We start from the raw sequence: 20,029 nt of genomic DNA, 5'->3' as shown, positions 1-20,029 counted from the left end.
GAGATTGCGAAGATACCCTATTAGTGTGCGGCTGAGTTGGAGACGCTGCTGCTATTACTGTTTTTAGTCGTTGGGAATGAGCATAAGACGCCTTTTTCAGTCAATTGGCTGAGGCGTGATCTCAAGAACCAAGCATCTTCTCGTTTCTTCCCGTCTTACACCACGTTCTCCACTAATCGGGTCAACTTGTTGGATGTTGGAAGTGGTTGCCTAAGCTAGGGGTAGTGGGTGCTACTGCTTTGAGATTGGTCTGCAGTCGCTTTGCCATCGCAATTGATGGCTTCGGCGGTCCGAGGCATATGATTGGATCCATGAGTACGGTTCCTTTAAGTAAGGTGGGTGGGAGGCTCTGTGCCTGAGGAAGAAGGTCTCGTGCACGGTCGTTGTTGGTGGTGTGTGGCGGAGTCTCTCGGCTCGTATATTGGTTTCAGACCTCCCGTTCAATCGACCTCATCACTTCTCTTCTCTCTTACTTTCCAGTGTACTCTTTTTGAGTCACCACTGCGGTCCAGGCCTCGCTGTTCACATGTCGTCTTGTGAACTTTACTGCCCGCTCTTGCGTGTTTTGTACGAGATTGAGGCTGGCGGAGTCTCAATCCAGATGGCGATGCCATGGCCACATTGCGCATTTCTCTTCGAGAGGCTTCTGACCACACCGCCCATCGTATCTCTACATCGGCATTGAGCGACCGGTCGCAATTACTCTGCGACTGCACTCTGCTTGCTGCATAGCGAGTAGGTCCCTGGTCGCCAAGCTCAGCTGGTAGGTTGTCAAGGTAGGCATGTTTTCCTTTTGGCTTTCACACGCCTGGCTGGACTGCATTGAAACAAGGCAAGTCTACTCCGACATTCCCTCGAGGCTCACATGAAGAAAAGAGACTCCATGTCGCATGTGCTGGCAAAGACGAGGAAGAAAACTGCTTGATGTCAGCCCTTCACCGGTCAAATGAAGCCCCAATCAGCCATCGCCAGCTCCACAAGCGCGGCAAGCGGCTCACAGTCACGTCGTACCGGAAGAGGAGCACGAAGGTTGGAAATTTCGAGCGCCCTTCCGGTGAGCCTCTGTCCATCATCCCGTGCTCGACTCCAGTCACGCATACCGTGCACACCACTATCCTCGCGTGCCTGAGGCATAGCGCGCGCGCCAGAAGCTCTACACGGCCAATGACTCGAGTTGCGAAGGCGGAGGTATCGCAAGCGCAAGCGCGCGAAGCTCGTACCAGCGAATAAGATGGCAGAGCACCAGCGTGAGCGAACGCTGCTTGAGTCTGCACTGGACTGCGATGATGCTGGCTCGGGACTCTACCGACTGCGCGACGCCTTGTCACGACATGCTACAAGGATTACGGCTATCATTTCTGAGCTCTTTGGGCTCAGTTCTGAGTTGCGAAAGATACACGGATTGGAGAACACGCAGATTCATGGACCTTCGTTCTACCGAATCAAAGACGACCTTGGCCTTTTGCGCCGAAGTCTCAGATACACTACGCAAGATGTGTTTGATATGTTTGCGAGGTCACGGCTACGTTCTGAGGAAAGAGCGTGGGAGGATCTGGAACATCAACTGGGTCGTCAAGAACGCATTGGATTGTTGGAAAGGTTGGAACTCTACAGAGACTTTCTCGATGCACAGAATGATGTTCTAGAACGGGAAAGCCCTCCAAATCTGAGTCAGCTGCGTCGAGAGGTGACTCGACTACTTGCGACACAGCAGAGGCTGCGAAACGTGTCTGACGATCATGAATTGCTTGAGACATCTGGTGCAGTGGCCGTTTTTCATCTAGTATGATGCATTGTACTGACGCGTTTGCAGGAGCACGCACACCGAGGCCGAGAGCAGGAAGCAGGCCGACTGTAGTTCGAATACCTACAAGCCCAACCGTAATATCGGAAGACCTGATGTTCGAGCGCCCACAAGGCATGCATGCGCCAGACCCTCCACTCCCAGTATCTCCGACCTCCCCACTGGTTTCGCCTATCTTCAGCACTTTCTCTTCAGGCTCTTCGCAGACGATGTCCAGTCACACGTCTTACTCCAGCAACCCCTACTTTCCTGGCCAGTCCGCCTCGGCACCTCATTGGGCCCAGAGTGTATTCGACGGCAGCTCTCCTACCAGTCGATACAAGAGTGAGTATCAGTCCCTGGATCGCTCAAAGTGCTATGGCGATCCCGCCCCAGAAGCTCTCGAAGCAATAGCTACGACCGGATTCCAGCAAGCCATGCAATTGTCGTTCGATGAAGATCGAACATGGGTACGCCTGTACTACCGACCTGAGGACTTTCGCGCGATCATCCTGATCATGGCCCTCGATGCATACGGCCAACCATTGCATTATTCAGAACGATTGACGAAACTAAAAATCATTCGGGAGGGGTCATTGCTCAAACTTTGTCGCGTCCGACATGGAAGTGAGAGACACACTCTATGGGCACGCCTCAACTTCTTCCTTCATGAGAGAATGGTGCTGTTTTACAACACTTTTGTGGCGATGAAACATCAAGATCACGAAGGTATCGCACACCGGATCCTACTGGAAGATTTACCTCTTGAGAAATGCGAGGGAGGCGAGAAGATGCTCTTCGCCGGTGAGATTCGACATGGCGAGATGCGACATGCTTTGCAAATCATCCGTGATAGTGCTTCAAAAGTTGTGCGTATCGAGGCTTCACCTCTTCGTGGACCGAGGGCGGGTGTGCCAATCTGGACGGCATTCGTTACGAAATACATCTGGGATGCGGACTGGGCTGAGTTGCAAAGCAATGGGCTTGTGAGTCTGGCGAAGCTGAGTCCGGAGCCTTCGGTTTTCATTTCTGGATATTTGCCACCAGTGAATGCTCGTGGGGAGCCGGTATTGCCATTTGCAACGACGAATGGTAAATCTGCTCGACGATTAGGTGTCATGGTTCGAAGGCTAACGATTTCTAGATGCGAGGATGTTCATGGACACCTGGGCAAACATTTGCCGTCGATATGGTCGTTGAAAATAACACAGAGGCGCGAAATTTTGGTTCTAGCCCGCATGCTTAGCGATGGCGTTTGAGAAAGCGGCGCTCTTGGGATTCCTGGTGAAAACATTGAAGCGTTCGAGCGTGAAAATGGCGATGCGGCACGACTGACGAGGTTTACGAAGAAACGAAAGTCCATGACACGATTTAGCATTTTAGCCTGAAAATAACTGTGTCTCTGCAGCGTGCCACGAGATTGCCATGTGCGTTATGCACGTCTGCACATCGGATTGAATCCTTCCTTGTTCCTTCTATTCTTCTAGTTCTACACGTGACGCGGAGGAACCTCGAAGGCGTCGCCAAGCTGCTTGACCGACGTCTACGACTCGTCACCTCAGCTTCGAAGGATTCTGGTTAGACTATGACTTGGCAAGCAAGCTGCCAATGTCGCCTGTTGCGAGTTGCTGCGCCTCTGCAGCTCAGCTCCGAGAAGCATTGCTTTGAAGCGAGAGAGGCGGAGTTCGAGGACTGTTGCCACGCGCTTCATGACTACATGTACCTTTTTGGAGAAAGCTAATCTGTCAGTACCGTGAGCCATATTTCTGAGGGAGTCTGCGAAAAAGTACAGCAAGAACACTCAAGTTGATTTCCAAAATATGCAAAAACGCCGTCGAGCCTGCGAAAACTGCCACGTCCTCAAAGCACGTTGCGAACCTAGCGAAGATGCTGGGGATGAGTCTTGTGAGCGGTGCTACCGCGCTGGGAAAGAATGCATTCCCGCGATGAGAAGATTACAGAGAGATCGAATTGCTGCTCTGGAAGCTCAGGTCCAGGAATTGACGAATGCGTTACAAGCTCAAAATTTGGCGAATGCCTCTCCCGAACCGGACGCGAATAAGAAGAGGAAGCTGAGTGATGATGTACGAGTGGATCCTGGGTATGAGAGGAGTCCGGCTCAAGTCACGAATGCTGATTTCAGGTTTATTGATGAGAGGGTGAAGTGGAAGGTGCAGTTGAGGGTTGTCGAGGCTTATAATGAGCAGCATTCAAAAGTTCTGCCTTTGCTGCATGCTGAGCCGCTGGACCTGGAAGTTCTGCGTGCTGGGAACCCGATTCTGCTGTTAGCCATTCTGGCGTTCCCAACGAATGGGATTCTGGAGCTTGATCTTCAACTTGAATTGGTTGATCGAGCTATGCAGGATTTTGCTAGTCGGCTTATTGCTGCTGGGGAAAGGTCTTTGGAACTTGCTCAAGCTCTGCTGATTGCGAGCTATTGGTTCCGAATGAGATATGGCAGTAAACATGCGACGATTCTGCAGATTGTTCAGCTTTCGACGAGTATGGCTATTGATCTGGGGATTGCCGGCTCGCACGTTACGCACGATCCTGGGACCTGGTTTGAAAGATCTGATCAAGATCTCTCACTGGTGGGCTGCCGTACTTGGCTCTCTTGTTTTGTGACTGGCTCGGCGATGACTACTGTCATACGAAGACCGGATAGTAACCCGTGGACACCTCATCACGATACTTCTTTGGCGTACGTCAAGGCTCATGCTCGAACGGTGCCACAGCGAACATTTTGCGAGATCATCCAGGCTGAATTGCTATGCTATCGTGCTGTGACACGTCTGGGTCTGTGCGAGACGTCGCAGCCCACAGTCTTTGCAAGCGATTATGCGAAGGCTACTGTTTCTCAATTGCGCCAGGAGATTGACAATTGGACGCATCAGCTGCCACCAGATATCAGGAAGCCCGAGCTCCTCATATATCGACATCAGGCTTTGATATATCTCAATGAGCCAGTGTTGCACACTGCAACGAACAAAGCCACATTCTCGGCACCGTTCATCCCTGAGCGCATCGCAGCTGCAGACTTTGCAAGCCCGGTTGTGACAGTGGACCACGTCGCAGCATTATACGCGCTCAAAGATTCATGCCATGCGGTGTTGGATATTGTGAGCGGACTGGCACCGGAGACAATATTCGCGACTTCACCACTGTTCTACACTCCAAGAGTTCTATATGCTCTAATGATACTCGCCAAACTCTTCGTGGCTGTCACTGCACCGGGAAACACGTACGGAGCTGTACTCAGCCGCGACGAATTGAAGCTGCCATGCTACTTTGGGAAGATGAAAAAGTTCTCTGCCTCACTAGATGGAGTGGACGCAGCATCTTTCACAACGAAAATCATCGCCGCGTACAAAGCGATAGAGGAGTGGTACGAAAGCTACTCTGCGATCGTGGAACAGTACGAACGGGACACGGCACAAAGTGACGGCCATGATCCAGTATACTTGGAGCCTCTGGGCCTCACCGAAGATCTTGCATCCCTTGACACAGATTTGAAAGCGGCAGAAGACGACTCTTGGCTCCATGATCTACTCTCTAACCAAACTCTACTTCAACAGTAGGATGCAGCTTGAAAATCGCTCTAAAAAGCGGCTCAGAGCTTTTAAGCAGTTCCGTTGTTGCACAGCAGCACTCGGCATACTTTGTAGCTGCGAAGGATTGGGGATCGCTTGCATGCTCACGAGTAGCTCGTATCTACTAGAGCTTCAGCTGAGCGGATCATGAGTTCGGCTGCAATTCCTCTCCCGTCTTCTTATATACCACACCTTGAGAAAAGAGTCAAACGCACACATGGCTGAATCAATCGTTTCCAGCTATGGATTCGCCGCCACAGCACTGGTTGTTGCTTGTGCTGGCCTTCTTTATTGGCATCTTCTGCCAAAGCCATTGCAAGGTATTCCATACAACAGGAAATCAGCCACACGCCTGCTGGGAGATCTCCCAGATATGCTGAAGTGGTCATCGAGCACTGGAGAGCCGTTCTATTTCTTGCCGAAGCTGTGCCAGGATCTTGCGTCGCCGATTGTCCAAGTCTTTCTCTTTCCTGGGACGAAGCCTTGTGTGGTACTTGCTGATGGGCAAGAGTGAGTGTCATCTAAGCAAATCTGACAGTCGAGCTGTAGCAGACAGCTGACATTGATCGAGAGCATACGACATCATGCTCCGACGCACGAACGAGTTCGATAGATCGCCCTTTTTCGCCGATACTTTTCGCGCCTGGCTGCCAAATTCACTTCCTGCTCTGGCCTCGAATGAGGAGTGGAAGCATCAGCGTCGGATCTTTTCTGACACGATGGCGCCTTCGTTCCTGCAAAGGGTCAATGCTCCTCGAGTGCACGAAGCTTATACACAGCTCTTGGATCTATGGACGAAGAAGGTGGAAATAGTAGGTGACGCTCTTGTGGATGTTGACAAGGACATTCTGTATGCTACGCTTGAAGCGCTCTGGGCCTCGAATTTCGGACGGTCCTCCGGAGCATTGAAGTTGCAAGCTGAGAATTTTTCGTTGCCCTGGAAGACCGATCCTGTGACTGGTGCAGTGGTCTTCCAGGATGCGATGTTGCCGGACGAAGTTGCGTGTACGATCGTACTGCCGAACAGTTCGCAGATTGCGATCAATTCACCGTTTGGAGTGGCACACCAAATAATCGCTGTTGCTGTGGTGCCAAAGCTGAGAAAAGCGATGAAGGCGAAGAGAAGACTCGTGGATACGGAAATTGCAGCGGCAGTGCGACGACTGGCGGAGAAAGAGAAGGATGCAGATGATATGACCTGCGCTGCAGATGTGATGATCAGCAGAGCTCAGCGTTTGGGCGAAGGGTTATACTCGTCTGCCATGCGGGACGACGTCTTCACATATATCGTGGGAGGCTTCGACACCACTGCCACCACCATTCGCTGGGGAGTGCTACTACTCGCAGCACATCAGAATGCCCAAATCAGACTACGCACTGCAATCGAGCAGGTACACGGGTTATCGAGTGTTCCAAACACTGAAGCGATCATTCGAGCATCGATGCCCTATCTCGACGCCGTCATCGAAGAAGTCATCCGACTAGGCGATCCAGTTCCAGCAAATATGCGGGTCGCGACGTGCGATACTCAAGTCCTAGGATGTCATATTCCAAAAGGCACCGAGGTCATCTTTCCCACTTGGGGGCCTACGCATACTTCGCCCGGATTTCCAGTGAACGAGAAGATGAGGAGTTCAACCAGTCAAGAGCATGGCGGGAAGATCGGGTCGTGGGATGAAAGTGATATGCATGAATTCAAGCCCGAGAGATGGCTTAAGCAGGATCGCAATGGCCAAGAGGCTTTCGACCAGTTTGCTGGACCTGGTGAGTACTTTTCTCCCTTCGCATTTTCTGAGATGTTAGTACACGACTCTTGGTCTCTGGCTGACTTGATCTCTCTTAGCCATCGTCTTCGGGGCAGGAGCAAGAGGCTGTCTGGGAAAGAAATTGGCTCTACTGCAGATGCGGATTTTCTTCACGCTTGTGTTCTGGCAATTCGAATTCTTGCCTACTGATGTCAAGATGCAGGCGAAGCAAACCGTGACAAGAAGGCCGAAGAATGTGTTTGTGAGGATGAGGAAGTTGAGGTGAGAGTTCTTCCGATCTCTGGAGAAAGGACTCGGGCTCGCCATCGTCGTGTGGTGTTGCTAGGTTACAGCTTTGCAACTACATTGGTCAGTATATCTCAATGCCTCTTCTAGTTGGTGCTTGTTGATCATGCTCGGTCCGCTCACTTGGGTTCTCGGTCCGTAAGAGAGAATCGGTGGACTCAAAAGAACGTCGTTGGAGATTGCAGAATCGAAACATGCTTCGTATCTTTGTCAACTTGTCCTGGAAATTGGTTGATCCCGCCCCAACATTTGATTGAAGTTGATCGAAACCCTGTCAAGCCAGCGACATCGGCGGGGTAGAGGGGCATCGACCTCTTGCATGACGCTTGCACCAATCTGCATTGAACCATTGGAACTTCTCTCCGGAACATCTTGAAGAGTACACTACAGCAAACACAAAATGTTCACAGGCATCGTTGAGATCGTCGGCAGTACGTCCCTCGTACCACTCTCTTCAACATGAATGGAACGCTGCCGCTGACATGAACCTCCTCTCGGCCAGCCGTCTCCAAGCTCGTCGAGCACGATGAGTCCTCCAGCGGTGGAGGCGGAACCTCTTTGACCATCAGCGAATGCTCTGAAATCCTCGGTGACTGCCATTTGGGCGACAGCATCTCGATCAACGGAACCTGCTTGACCGTCACCGAATTCAGCAAGAATGAGTTCAAAGTCGGTGTCTCACCCGAAACACTGCGAAGGACGAATTTGGGCAAATTGAAAGAGGGAAGCGGGGTCAATCTCGAACGAGCAGTCAGCGCGAGTACACGAATGGGAGGACATTTTGTGCAAGGACACGTGGACACTGTTGCAGTCGTCGCGGATAAGAGACCTGATGGGAATGCTGTGACATTCCGGTTGCAGCCCAAAGATAAGAGTGTGTTGAGGTATATTGTGGAAAAAGGATATGTGACGCTCGATGGAGCGAGTTTGACTGTCACGGAGGTCAATGATGAGGAAGGATGGTGGGAGATGATGCTTATCGCTTATACGCAGGAAAGGGTTGTGCTAGCGAAGAAGGAGGTGGGAGAGGATGTTAATGTGGAGGTGGATATGGTTGGGAAGTATGTGGAGAAGAGTGTTGCAGCGTATTTTGAGGGGAGCGGTGGGACGGGTGGTGCGATGTTGGAGAAGATGGTGAGGAATATTGTGAAGGGGACGAAGTAATGGAGGTACGAGCAGAAGTTGTCTTCGTTCTGGGCTTCGCCTGATCGTGGTCCCTCGAATGTGACAGGTACGTGAAACACAGTGCTCTTGCTGATGCCCTCGTTCACGGCTGTCCAGTGATGCTCTTATGATCACGTAAGCCTGAGGCATCTCTGCTTGAGTTGAGATGTTGCCCTTCTACTCGCGTTGCACAGTGGTGGCGCAGATGCTCAGCCTCCGCATAGCTGACCTTGTTATAAAGCTCTCTGTGCTCTGGCTGTTCCGGAAGACGGATTCAGTCGTTTATACTATGTACGGTGTCTCAGCATCCCGCGAATCCCAGGCTACAACGACGCAATACGCCCACGATCCAGTACCCCCATGCCATACTGCTAGATGGAAGGTGCCTGAGCATCACACAGAACCTGGCAGAAGGGCTCCGCAGACTTAGGTCTCGCGTAGATCGGAAGCAATTGTGGATAGACGCTATCTGTACCAACCAGAGCGACCCGACCGAGCGCGGTACACAGGTCGCCATGATGTTCGACGTCTATACGCTAGCCCAGGACGTTATTGTCTGGCTGGGAGAGGGCACATTTCCTGAGGGAGACCAAGTCGCGTGGCAGTTGACCAGATGCCTTGAAGATGCAGAAGAGCGAGTGCGACAAAAGAAACCGAACGAGTATTTCAGACCCCGGGAAAAACTGCGAATAGAGGCTATCGATAGGGAGCAACTGCAAATAGAGGCTATCGATACCTTCGAGAAGATAGAAATCTGCGAGCCTCGTCCATCGATAATCCTAAAGCCGAATTCTGCAGCCGTTGCACAGCACGCATTTCAGGCGGATCCAGTAGATTATCCTCTGAAGGCAACATTCCCGAGCAAAGATAATCTGGAAACTTGGCTTGCTGCAGACAGCCAGAGGCTACGACGCCTTGTTGTCAAATTCGCCATGTTCTTGCCCTTGCTCCAACGAAAGTACTGGAAGCGGCGTTGGATCCTCCAGGAGAACTTTTCTCGCATGCGCTGCCCCCATAGCAGGCTATTCTATTGGGGCAAGTACTCGACTGATTGGAAAACATTGTCTACAGCACTTTGGGTGGCTGCAAAGGTAATATATGTGGTTCAAAGCCGCAAGGCCAAACACCGCAGCCCTAATGCTCTGGAATCTTTTCGGTCGCTGGTAACCAACGCCAAACGCATTCTGGATCCTGATGAACTCTCGTCAAGAGACTTATTGTGGTGTGTCACGCACTTTAGTGACTTTCATTGTGCAGATCCTCGCGATCGCCTATACTCTCTACTCCCTTTAGTCTCTGGCCATGGTCTGCGCGCCGATTACACAGCTACATTCGAGATTGTCTGTACGCGCTTCACAAAGAGCATGGTGGATAGGGGTGACATGCGCGTGCTTTGTCTCGCGGGCATCGCTAACCATAGTCCTTCGACGGCTGTACCATCATAGGTTCCGGACTTGCGTGACTACTATTTGGAGTCTTTGCACCACCCGTACCCACCACCTCGGGTGACTCTGCATTGTGTTAACGATGGCATGAGTCTAAAACTGGATTTATACTGGATTGGTGTCTTCGTTGGTGAGAGTTCTGGAACGCGCTTGAAGAGCAGATCATGCTCGACTTGGCGAGGAAAGATCCGAAGGAATGGGCACACTTTAGAGGTCCAGCTTTCTCACAAGACACGAAGAGCACCCGTCCCAAAAGCGAACGATATTCTCTGCATGCTGGAACTACCTCCGCAGGGCAGTAGGACGCTGTGGCTAAGGCCCGCGGAATCTGACAGCTCGACCTACAGACTGGTTGTCTCTGGGACGGCTAGTACGACGGAACAACGGGCCCTGGTACACATAACTGAGCTTGGGCAGCTACTGAAGAACGAGAAGGAGTCAGTGCAGAAGAGCAAAGTGTCAGTGACCATTATATAAATGGTGCCAGAGTACCTTCTTCTTTACAGTTGCACAATAATTATTACGTTGTTCACTGACCCTGAGATCGATACGAAACTCGATCGCCAGCGACTGCTTGAGCACAGCCAGCGTTGAACCCACTCGAAAAGCCCAAAGCGCCTCACAGCAGTTTTTGAAAGTTACTTCAAGCAATAGACTGGCAGCACAGGGATACGCATCGAGTTCTTGTCGGCAAACAGGATTTTCCTACGCGTTTGCATCATATACGACAGCAAGATTGAGGCATGTTGCATCTGCAACCATACTTTGATGTTTGCAAATTTAGTCGCGCAATCACATAAGGGATCGGCAATTGAACTGATGCAAATCTCTTTGACCTATTGTGCTGGACTTCAGTAGCACAAGATCCGTCTCCTCCGGTCCCACTTCAATAATTGCCTCCAAGGCCCTCGAGTCGCCATCCACATTTCGTTCTTCAATAAGGCTTCCGTCTCGATAGGTGCCATACGGCCCAGCCGGCAGATTCTTGACGAGAAAGCGGGCGCTAAAAACCATTAGCGTTTTATTCATATGAACACATAGAAAACTACTACTCACCACTTTCTCGAACCATTCCAAGTGCGCATGGTAGCAATAAAAGCCCGCTTGTCCGGATCCCAAGCACACCTCAGGAAATCCACACCAGAAGCAAGAGTAATCCCATCAATGTACGGAAAGGTTGAGAAATGCGCCTTTGGCCATGGCTTCTCCCACATTTTCTTCTGACCATCTGGTACATTGAGTCGCGCATAAGCGATCGCTGCGTTACCTGTATAGGGTTCCACAAGTTTCCAATTTCCGTGTTCGTCAGTTGAGGTCTCGTTGCGAGGATAAAAAAGCCCGCCTTTATCCCATGTTGGAGTAAGGAACATGTCTGCGTGACGGAGAAGACCTTCAGTAAGGGATGGGTCGCCGATTTCTGAGACCCATTGCGCAACGTAGCCGAAGATTGGTACCGCGAAAGGTGGTGGAGGCACTGCCTTCGTTTGTTTGGCTAATTCTTGGGCTTTTCGTTTTGTGCTCCAGGCTTGTGGATCTGCGTTCTCAGTCTTGACGAGCTTGCGAATGATCATGGCTACGGTAGTGCTGTTCAGATTGATCCTGCCATTGGCAGCTTTTGTGAAGAACCCTACGGATTGGGCTGGGAACGTGGAACGGACAAGCCGAGAGTTCCAGCTGTTCATGAATGCAGATGTCCTTCCGTCGCGTCAGCAGACCAGGCTGGCACGTTTGAGTATTCTTATTTTGTCTTACCAGGCGGTGGTTCCGATGTTACCAGGAACTATACGTTCTTGCTTCACCATGTACCAGCTATGGACGAACTTATTGCCTTGCAGGAAGCCGCCATGTTCCTCCCACGCTGCAGTGTAGTTTTTTAGCACCTTGTCGACTACGTTTGTTCCGGCGCGAACATCATTATACCGCATAGCAATGATCTGATAGCCGTGAGCAAAGGATCCCAAGCGCTCAAAGTTGCTCTGATGCCTTACCGGGAATTGGTTGCACACGATGAAAATGCTGTTCGGCTCACAGCAGACACCCTTCCATTGATGCCGTTCCATTTCGGTAAGAATGGCTTCTTGGAGGGAGCTTCTGGCATACGTGAACATCTCTGGTCCAAAGCCCCAGAATATCGGATCCCAATCGAAAGTGAGTGCCTCAGGTTGGTCGTACTTGTCGTCATCGAACAGCATGGCGTGCAATGAAACCATGAGGAGGAGATGTCCGGAGTACTTGATAAGAAGAATGTCATGTCTCGTTGAGATCATCTTGACGTTTTGCCATACTCACCATGATATTCTCCTCCTTGTTCGGATCAGCCCATGGCTTGCGCATCTCAACTATGTCGGGGTCCACGAATTTTCCGCTCTGACTGGTCAGGTACCAGTAGCTCCAGACGTCTCTACGTAGCATCTTATGGATGAGCTGTTCGATTAGGCATTTAAAGGCAGATCGTAGAGCAGGAAGGCGATGAAAGTGGGCAACACCGGCGGCATATGCCATGGTTGCTAGCTGGTAACGGTAAGCATCATTCCACTCTTGACCGGGGTCTTGGCCGCCCATGTGATGCCAGATTGTGGAAGTGCCGCAGGTGGCCAGCTTGTTCTTTCGACAGTTTAGGGAAGTCAGATAGAAAGTCTGCTGGGAGCCGAGCAGGGAGCCCGCTTCGGTTGGTGCCAACACCTTTGTTGTCGGAGATGTGGAGTGATCCTTGGGTGACAGTCATGGTGGCCACAATTCTTGAACGAATCTATCTTGGAGATAGGTTGATATAAGCTAAGATGGTAGAACAACAGAACTTAGCAAATATCGAACAAACATGACTTGCAACAGATGTGTGCGCAATACAGACTATCCGCGTACAGCCGGAGCTGCGATATCCAGGTTACTGCTGTGCGCTTAGTGATCAGAATGTGGCAACGCCTGCACGCGACAAGTTGTAGTGGGATGCACATATTTGCTTGCCATCATTGCCAATCAGCGCAGACGACTACGTCAACGCAACAGAAGGGACATTGCTAGGGACAGATGCAATAGCTTGGACGGCTGGTGTGCAGAAGCGCTGCCAAGTTCTGCTGAAGAAGAGTCGCAGTACGAAAGCAACAGACAGATGAAGTTGAAGCTCACCAAAGACCCCTGTCCTCGACCCCGGGAAAACTTCGGACAAACTCGTCACGGCCGCGCATCTCGACACGTCTTCCCAGCACGAAAAAGGAGCGTCGGCATCGCGACAACTGTTTGCAACGCCTCAACTGTTCCTTTCCGCCGTCACATTCACATTCTCCGCTTCGAAGCACAGCACCATACTTGGCGCATACAGAACAAGAATTGCACCCAAGAGATCCGATCACATCCGCCAACATGCCTACATACTGGCTATCAGATGGTCAAAGTACATACTTCTCCCGGTCCCATTGAGATGCAACAGCTGCACGACAATGAGCATGCACTAATAACATCTTTGCTCATTCACAGAGGTCGGCGTCGCATTCTGCACAGGCGGTAGGTAAGCCTCCTTCGCTATCACCAAGCACGCTACATCCCCCCTCCCAAAGTCCCTCCACTGACATTGATCTTCTAGGCGGCTTCTTCCTTCTCTTCGGCCTCATCCTGCTGTTTGATCGCGCCCTCCTCGCCATGGGCGACATCCTCTTCCTCATCGGCATAACGCTCCTCCTCGGTCCCCAACGAACCTTCGCCTTTTTCGCCCGAAGACAGAAATGGAGGGGAACAGCAGCGTTTTGGACGGGGATACTGTTGATTTTGATGAGATGGCCTTTTGTTGGATTTGGGGTGCAGTGTTATGGGTGAGTCGAACAAGCATCACACGCCGTGGAGCAGGAGGAACAAGGGGAATGTTGGGGGATGGTCAGGTTCTGGGTGTCATTGCTGATATTTGGGTGCGCAGAATGTTCATCCTCTTTGGAGAGTTCTTCAAAACGATTGCCGGGTTCGCGTATAATGTACCTGTGGTGGGGCCATACATTGCCAAAGCGCTGAATGTTGCGGGAGATAAAGCTGGAGCGGATGAGAGGAAACATAAGGATTTGCCAGTATGAGGGGCTGGACGAACCTCGATTGTGTCGGCGAGACTTTTGCAGGCATCTGGACAGCGTCATGAGATGGGTGAACACGAGTGGAAAAGGAGCGGAAGAGAACAGAGGCGAGGCATGAGACGCCAAAAGCGACGTGCGATGAGTGCGAAAGAGTGATAACGAAGAGATGAGAGATGAGAAGCATACAGGGCACGAGTGGTATGGCATCGCTGCGCGACGCATATCACTAGTGACAGTTGCTGACTGGGGTTGAAAATGTGAGAAGCGCGGCGGAACGCGAAAGAGCAATATGGCAGCAAATGTGATACGCTGCTAGAATGCCAATATCGCCGCGCCGAGAGGAATATCTGTATAGAGCAAGATCGCACCCCGAGACGTCAAGCAAGAAACGACTTTTCCAAAAGTGCGCAGAGGCGAAGCTCGCATCCGCTGACACTCTATTCTTTAACCTGTCATGCGTTCACGGTTCCATATACGTCGTGTACCTTCACGACCTGGCCAAACTTCCGCAGCGATATCCTTAGTGCGAACCATTCGCACCATTTGCCTTGCTCTTCAACACTTGACGTCTGCCACGAACGCCATCTGCGAGCTGCTCGAGCACAGCAATGGTATCCTCCCAGTGAATGCAAGCATCTGTGATTGAGACACCCTTTTGCAGCGATGCGAGACCTGCCGTGCCAGCCTTCTGGTTGCCTTCGTTGAGATGCGACTCGATCATGACACCGACGATGCCCGTCTCGCCCTCACGAAGCTGGTCACCGATCGTCTGAGCGACCTTGGGCTGATTCTTGTGGTTCTTGAGCGAATTGCCTGTACCATAGTCAGCTTGACATCCACCTTACACTCTAATTCAGTCTTGACACACCATGCGAACAATCGATCATCATGACCTCCGGAAGTCCCTTCTTCCTCAATGCTTCCCTCGTAGCCTTAACACTCTCGCGATCGAAGTTTGTCCCCTTAGTGCCACCTCTCAGAATCACAAAGCAGTCTGGATTACCCGCAGTCTTGGTGATCGCAGCCAAACCTTGCTTCGTCACACCCATGAAATGATGTTTCGCAGCCGCAGCTCCAATGGCGTCCACGGCGACTGTAAGACCGCCATCTGTTCCGTTCTTGAATCCCATCGGGAAAGACAGACCCGAGGCCAGCTCACGATGAAGCTGGGACTCTGTTGTACGAGCTCCAATAGCTCCAAGAGAAATCAAATCCGCGAGGAACTGAGGAGAGATAGTATCCAACATTTCCGAAGCAATAGGCATACCCTGGCTCGTCAAATCGCAGAACAATTTCCTGCTGACGCGGAGTCCTTTGTTGATCTGGTAGCTCTCATCAATATCCGGATCGTTGATCAGACCTTTCCAGCCGACTGTTGTGCGGGGCTTCTCCAAGTATGCGCGCATAATAATGCAGAGATCATCTTTCAATTTGTCGGCGAGTTGCACGAGGCGGGTGCAGTAGTCGACTGCGGCTTCGGGATCGTGGAGGGAGCAGGGCCCAACCATGACGAGGAGACGGTCATCGCGTTGGTGAATGATCTCGACGGCTTCTTGACGGCCGCGGCGGACAGTCGAGAGGGAGGTCGCGGTTGCTGGAAGTTCGGATTCGAGGAGTTGAGGTGGGATTAGAGGGTCGTAGCCCAGGACTGTGCGGTGGGTATTAGTTATGCTGGTTGTGGAAGCCGAATTGTTACGGTGATAGCCTACCGCGGGCGTCGTCGGTGCGTGCTTCTCCGGCCGCCATATTGGGTGTGTGGTGGTATTAGAGGTATCGAGGACAGCTGTGTGTTTGGCAGTTGAAAGTCGGTCTGCAAAAGCCAATGGCTATGCAATGCGGTGGTTCGGGTGGAGGTGTGAGTCGAACAATACTAAGAGAAATGGTGGCCAATGGCTCAATGGGCAGGGTGAGAGTGAACTGGAGAAGATGAGTCAAGAAGCACGAGTTGAAGTGCACACCGCCGCCGTGTGACTCTTGTGGTGGTTCAGTGCTGCTGGGTCCAGCCAGAAAATTGACTTTTGGGTCAATCTTGGAGGGGGCCTCGGTGCTCTCGGCGACACTTTATTGCCTGTGACGCATCCACGCCCACCACGCACAAGCACATGAAAGGTACGTGCACTTTTCGTCCCTAACTTAGCACAAAACGAGAATGGTTCCACTTTGGGAATATTCTGAGAGACGCTTCCGACGACTTCACGCCCTTCCGCTATATGACTCAGCTGCTCCATTGCCGTACCCATCCACTCCCGGCGGAGAGATAGGTCATAAGTTGCAAGAGGACAGGAGTTGCAATTGAATACGAGAGGGGTGTATTAGAAAGCCAAAAGCGTCGAGGAGCAGACATTCGTCTTTGTTCCACAAGCCCTAAACATTGTCGCACAATATTGATTGCGGCTCGTGCTCGTGGCCACTTCCACGTAGGTCGCATCAAGGCTTCGAACATGCTAATATCTTTCGCTAGATCCATACGCCGCTGGCAAATCTCAGATATTCCTCTCCGATACTGTAAGATTCCTCTGCGGAGAGCCGACTTCCCACCCTCGCTAATCACCATCAAGTTCCACGGGGTTATCATTGTCGATTTCGACGGGCTTCACGAAAGTGCTCTTCTCGTACACGGCTCCTTCTCCGTTTAGTTCCCGGTGAACGCCTTCTCCAGAGAGCTCTGCTTTGCCTGCGTATGAAGAAGGATCACCGTTTCTGCCTGTTCTGCGTTTGCGTATGACAAGTCCAAGTATGATGAATCCGACGATGACCACTCTAGCTACACCGGAGCCGATTCCTGCTTTGGCGCCAGTACTCAGACCGGGCTCGGACGTGGTCGTTGGTAAGTTCACCGCATCGGTCGGGCGCGAAGTCGAGGCAGCAGATGTCGTGCTTGTCGATCCCGGTGTGGCCCACAGCGAGAGGTCAGAAGACTGATAAGCCACCACGATCGAGGGGGCGACAGCAAGTAGGCCTGAGTCCACCCGAGTCTTGGTCCCATTGACGAACGTAACGGTGTCGGCTAGACTGGTACAGCTGGAGCCGATCACGGACATGAAACTACCAATGCCTTTAGCCACCAGCTGAGCCGTAAGACGCTCTGAAATACTCACGACGGACAACAGGTATCAAAGTGGTTTCTGCTATCATATGTCCCCGCTGCAGACACATAGCTAGATGGACACACTCCTAGGGAGTAATAACTCTCTGGTACTTCTATACTCTGACCAGTTTGACTAGGTTCGAACCCAAGCTCAGGTACGCCCCCCTACACTTCGACTTTTGGTTTAGTGGGACGAGTGATGGTCACAGTGACAGCGTCAAAGAAACCAGTAGGGAAGCAGTCCGGATTGTATCCTCTGTTCACAGTATTTCCTGTGGCCGAATCGTTTCCGCTGGGCGACAATGTGTAGGTCGGAGCGAAGCACTGTGCTGGTGGCGTGAATGTAGTTGTCAGATTGTGTGTCGTCGTTGTGTACGTATTATAGAAGACGGTAGGCTGCGTGGTGCCACTGGCGGTGGCGCTCAAAAGTGTAGTCATGCTGGACAGGTCAAGCTGAGCAATGACCAATATCTGACAAAGCGCAGCGCAAATTCGCGCACGGGAAAAGTACACGCAGAGAGGAGAAGCCGAACAAATTCTGCGACGGCCTGCCTCGACTTTTCAGTGTGTTGGCAGATCGCTTGCCCCTCACCAATCTGGCCGCAAGGCTGAAATGTGGAACTCTAACATACATATTAAAGCTGTGGCAAACTTGGCTCTTACCTATCAGTGGTGGAACACTCGAACAATACAGAGTCAAGTGGCAATAGCTGCATATCTTGTCGTTGCAGAATGGACGCAGCAGCGAATCCACGTGCTGCAATGGGGACAATGCTGGAAGGTAGTTATACCACGTCTTGGCATTTAGCAATCAATTAGGGTCTCTGCCACTCACTGCCCCTCCTACTAGGGAAAATCATCTTCTTGCCGACCTAGTCGCCACCCGGACCCAAGAATATCGATTATCAGACTCAAATCGTCTAACTCCAGTCATTAAACTTTTGCAGAGGCTCGTTTATTACGGCGAAATATATTCTCCCAATGGCTCGCGAGCAAAAAGATACCCGCAGTACACAATGCTATAACCATCAGCACAATCATAGCTACCTATATAGGTAATGGCGAGCTATTGATCTCCTTCAAATTCATGCCAAATACGCCGGTGACGAAGGAGAGCGGAACATATAAGAATGCCAGCTGCGTCAAGCGCTAGTTGCGTCTTCCCTGCTGTACAGCAAGTTCTGCTTCCGCTACGCTAGTCGAACTTATCAGCAACTTAAACGAATCAATCAGGAAATTCTCGAGGAATTCTGCCTTTTCTGAGATCTCTTGAAGAGCATTTTCGGGCAGAGGAAGATAGCCGAGATGTTGATATGACAGAACTTCAGTCCGAACCGCAGGTGGCAGCCATTTTTTGGTCGCCGCCACCTAGGCTCTCAAGAAGGAGAGCTGCTCTCGAAGATCGTGCATCTGATCGTTGATTTGGGTGTTGGGACGCCGAATCTCCTTGAACGCAATATGCTTTATTCTGTCTTCTAAAAAGTGGAAATTATGTTGCCATGTCGAAGCCGCGAGAAGGTGAAAGAGGACATATGGCGTTGCATCGTGGGCCTTTAAGAAGACTTTCAGTTGCCAGCTGTGCGAGAAAAACTGCTGGAGCAGTGCCAGTACTGAATGATCTCACCCGGCGAGTAGCGTTGGAATGATCAAGACTCCTCGAGACATCGCTAGTGGAAGGTGCAGACCGGGTTTAAGACGATTTTCTGCGTTTCCACGTTCGAAACCTTCGACCGGGGCATCGACTAGTAGAAGCGCTGTGCACATATGTCAACTTCCAATTATGCATTCCGACGACCAGAGTCCACAAACCTAATCGATTGCCCGTCCAAAGTTTAGTCATATAAGTAATCCGAGTTGTCATTTGCCATCTATATGTCGGATCGAATGCGAGAATACGACGAAATATATTCGCGTCTCGTAATTGGGTCTCGTTGCTACTCCCGTATTGGAACACTCCGTCAACATGCTAGTAGTCCTTACATCGACTCGGTGGGCTGGTCTTATGGCCAAAGACGGCAGGCCATAGGTATAGATTAGTCGAAGGATTGTCACCGTGCTCGGCAAAGAGGCCCAGGTCGACTTTCCAAGCATTAGCTATGGTTTCAATCCAGTACTAATTAATGTTCTCAATGACGATGACCGTGTCAGTGGCACAGCCCCGCTCGGTAAGTCCAGTAATGTAGTTAAGATCGCAGTCTTCTTGACCTTGTAAGGAGGCCGCAAAAGCTCGCGGTGCCCTGCTGGGTCTAGTATCTGCTTTGCCCATATCTTACTATACTGTCTTGTGTTTAATGCTGCTAGTGGGTGCGAAAGAGGCACAGGCCGCACAAAGCATAGATCCACAAGGGGCAGTCCAAATTCTTGCTTTAAGATATCGAGGTCAGGTGTGTCGGGCCACGTCCGATACCAGGGGCCGGCGTGCATCTAGCTAACTGCCTAAAAGTCTGGAAATGCACGAGAGTGCAGACACGAGGCGAGCTCTTCGAAAGGAGAACCACAACCACGCGAGGGCAAGTGGCGTGGCGAGATCTCCTTCGTCCAACCCAAGCTACAGTCTGATCAAGACAATATGTTTTTGGCTCCGGAATCACCTACCTCTTTCTTAGAGCGCTCCTTCAATCCCGTGGTGTAAGTGTTGACGTGGCCTTCGGCAGCTTTTGATTGGAAGTATGTGAGTTTGATGTGCTGAAACTAATGCACCCGCTCGAATTGGCGGAGCGGGGTAAACATTGTCGCGTGTTCGTACTTGTTCTTATCAGCGCCAGCCATGAGGCAAGGTGTGTCTGTGTACTCATCTCTACGTTTCTGGTTTGGTCTTGTTCGCGACACAACGCCCCACGCCAATATTGTATA

General features: G+C 51.3%; 10 protein-coding genes across 10 annotated transcripts; 6 read left to right on the top strand and 4 right to left on the bottom strand.

Annotated features, from left to right (window-relative positions):
- Positions 1-1,231: 1,231 nt before the first annotated feature.
- RHO25_003805 (uncharacterized protein) lies at positions 1,232-3,042 on the top strand (the record flags this gene model as incomplete). Its single annotated transcript, XM_023599286.2, has 2 exons — positions 1,232-1,760; positions 1,814-3,042. 2 exons carry the CDS (start codon positions 1,232-1,234, stop codon positions 3,040-3,042), a joined length of 1,758 nt encoding a protein of 585 aa, XP_023455463.1.
- Positions 3,043-3,729: 687 nt separating this feature from the next.
- RHO25_003804 (uncharacterized protein) lies at positions 3,730-5,361 on the top strand (the record flags this gene model as incomplete). Its single annotated transcript, XM_023599285.2, has 1 exon — positions 3,730-5,361. One exon carries the CDS (start codon positions 3,730-3,732, stop codon positions 5,359-5,361), a length of 1,632 nt encoding a protein of 543 aa, XP_023455015.2.
- A 229-nt stretch (positions 5,362-5,590) lies between these two features.
- On the top strand, positions 5,591-7,404 carry RHO25_003803 (uncharacterized protein; the record flags this gene model as incomplete). Its single annotated transcript, XM_023599284.1, has 3 exons — positions 5,591-5,883; positions 5,945-7,137; positions 7,217-7,404. 3 exons carry the CDS (start codon positions 5,591-5,593, stop codon positions 7,402-7,404), a joined length of 1,674 nt encoding a protein of 557 aa, XP_023455014.1.
- Positions 7,405-7,824: 420 nt separating this feature from the next.
- Positions 7,825-8,588, top strand: RHO25_003802 (uncharacterized protein; the record flags this gene model as incomplete). Its single annotated transcript, XM_023599283.2, has 2 exons — positions 7,825-7,855; positions 7,927-8,588. The coding sequence occupies 2 exons, from the start codon at positions 7,825-7,827 to the stop codon at positions 8,586-8,588; spliced, it is 693 nt and encodes a 230-aa protein (XP_023455016.1).
- A 515-nt stretch (positions 8,589-9,103) lies between these two features.
- Positions 9,104-10,033, top strand: RHO25_003801 (uncharacterized protein; the record flags this gene model as incomplete). The annotated part of the gene is made up of 1 exon (XM_065602442.1): positions 9,104-10,033. The coding sequence occupies one exon, from the start codon at positions 9,104-9,106 to the stop codon at positions 10,031-10,033; it is 930 nt and encodes a 309-aa protein (XP_065458514.1).
- Positions 10,034-10,825: 792 nt separating this feature from the next.
- RHO25_003800 (uncharacterized protein) lies at positions 10,826-12,595 on the bottom strand (the record flags this gene model as incomplete). The annotated part of the gene is made up of 4 exons (XM_023599282.1): positions 10,826-11,036; positions 11,090-11,707; positions 11,786-12,264; positions 12,323-12,595. The coding sequence occupies 4 exons, from the start codon at positions 12,593-12,595 to the stop codon at positions 10,826-10,828; spliced, it is 1,581 nt and encodes a 526-aa protein (XP_023456081.1).
- A 798-nt stretch (positions 12,596-13,393) lies between these two features.
- On the top strand, positions 13,394-14,091 carry RHO25_003799 (uncharacterized protein; the record flags this gene model as incomplete). Its single annotated transcript, XM_023599281.2, has 4 exons — positions 13,394-13,424; positions 13,508-13,534; positions 13,614-13,839; positions 13,941-14,091. The coding sequence occupies 4 exons, from the start codon at positions 13,394-13,396 to the stop codon at positions 14,089-14,091; spliced, it is 435 nt and encodes a 144-aa protein (XP_023456048.1).
- Positions 14,092-14,608: 517 nt separating this feature from the next.
- On the bottom strand, positions 14,609-15,834 carry AMT16_1 (Phospho-2-dehydro-3-deoxyheptonate aldolase amt16; the record flags this gene model as incomplete). Its single annotated transcript, XM_023599280.2, has 3 exons — positions 14,609-14,901; positions 14,957-15,736; positions 15,798-15,834. The coding sequence occupies 3 exons, from the start codon at positions 15,832-15,834 to the stop codon at positions 14,609-14,611; spliced, it is 1,110 nt and encodes a 369-aa protein (XP_023455007.1).
- Positions 15,835-16,631: 797 nt separating this feature from the next.
- RHO25_003797 (uncharacterized protein) lies at positions 16,632-17,129 on the bottom strand (the record flags this gene model as incomplete). Its single annotated transcript, XM_065602441.1, has 1 exon — positions 16,632-17,129. The coding sequence occupies one exon, from the start codon at positions 17,127-17,129 to the stop codon at positions 16,632-16,634; it is 498 nt and encodes a 165-aa protein (XP_065458513.1).
- A 212-nt stretch (positions 17,130-17,341) lies between these two features.
- RHO25_003796 (uncharacterized protein) lies at positions 17,342-17,614 on the bottom strand (the record flags this gene model as incomplete). The annotated part of the gene is made up of 1 exon (XM_065602440.1): positions 17,342-17,614. The coding sequence occupies one exon, from the start codon at positions 17,612-17,614 to the stop codon at positions 17,342-17,344; it is 273 nt and encodes a 90-aa protein (XP_065458512.1).
- Positions 17,615-20,029: the final 2,415 nt, after the last annotated feature.

The sequence above is a fragment of the Cercospora beticola genome, chromosome 2 (genome assembly GCF_033473495.1).
Source record: "Cercospora beticola chromosome 2, complete sequence".
Lineage (NCBI taxonomy): Eukaryota > Fungi > Ascomycota > Dothideomycetes > Mycosphaerellales > Mycosphaerellaceae > Cercospora > Cercospora beticola.
This window is presented reverse-complemented; position numbering and strand designations above follow the sequence as displayed.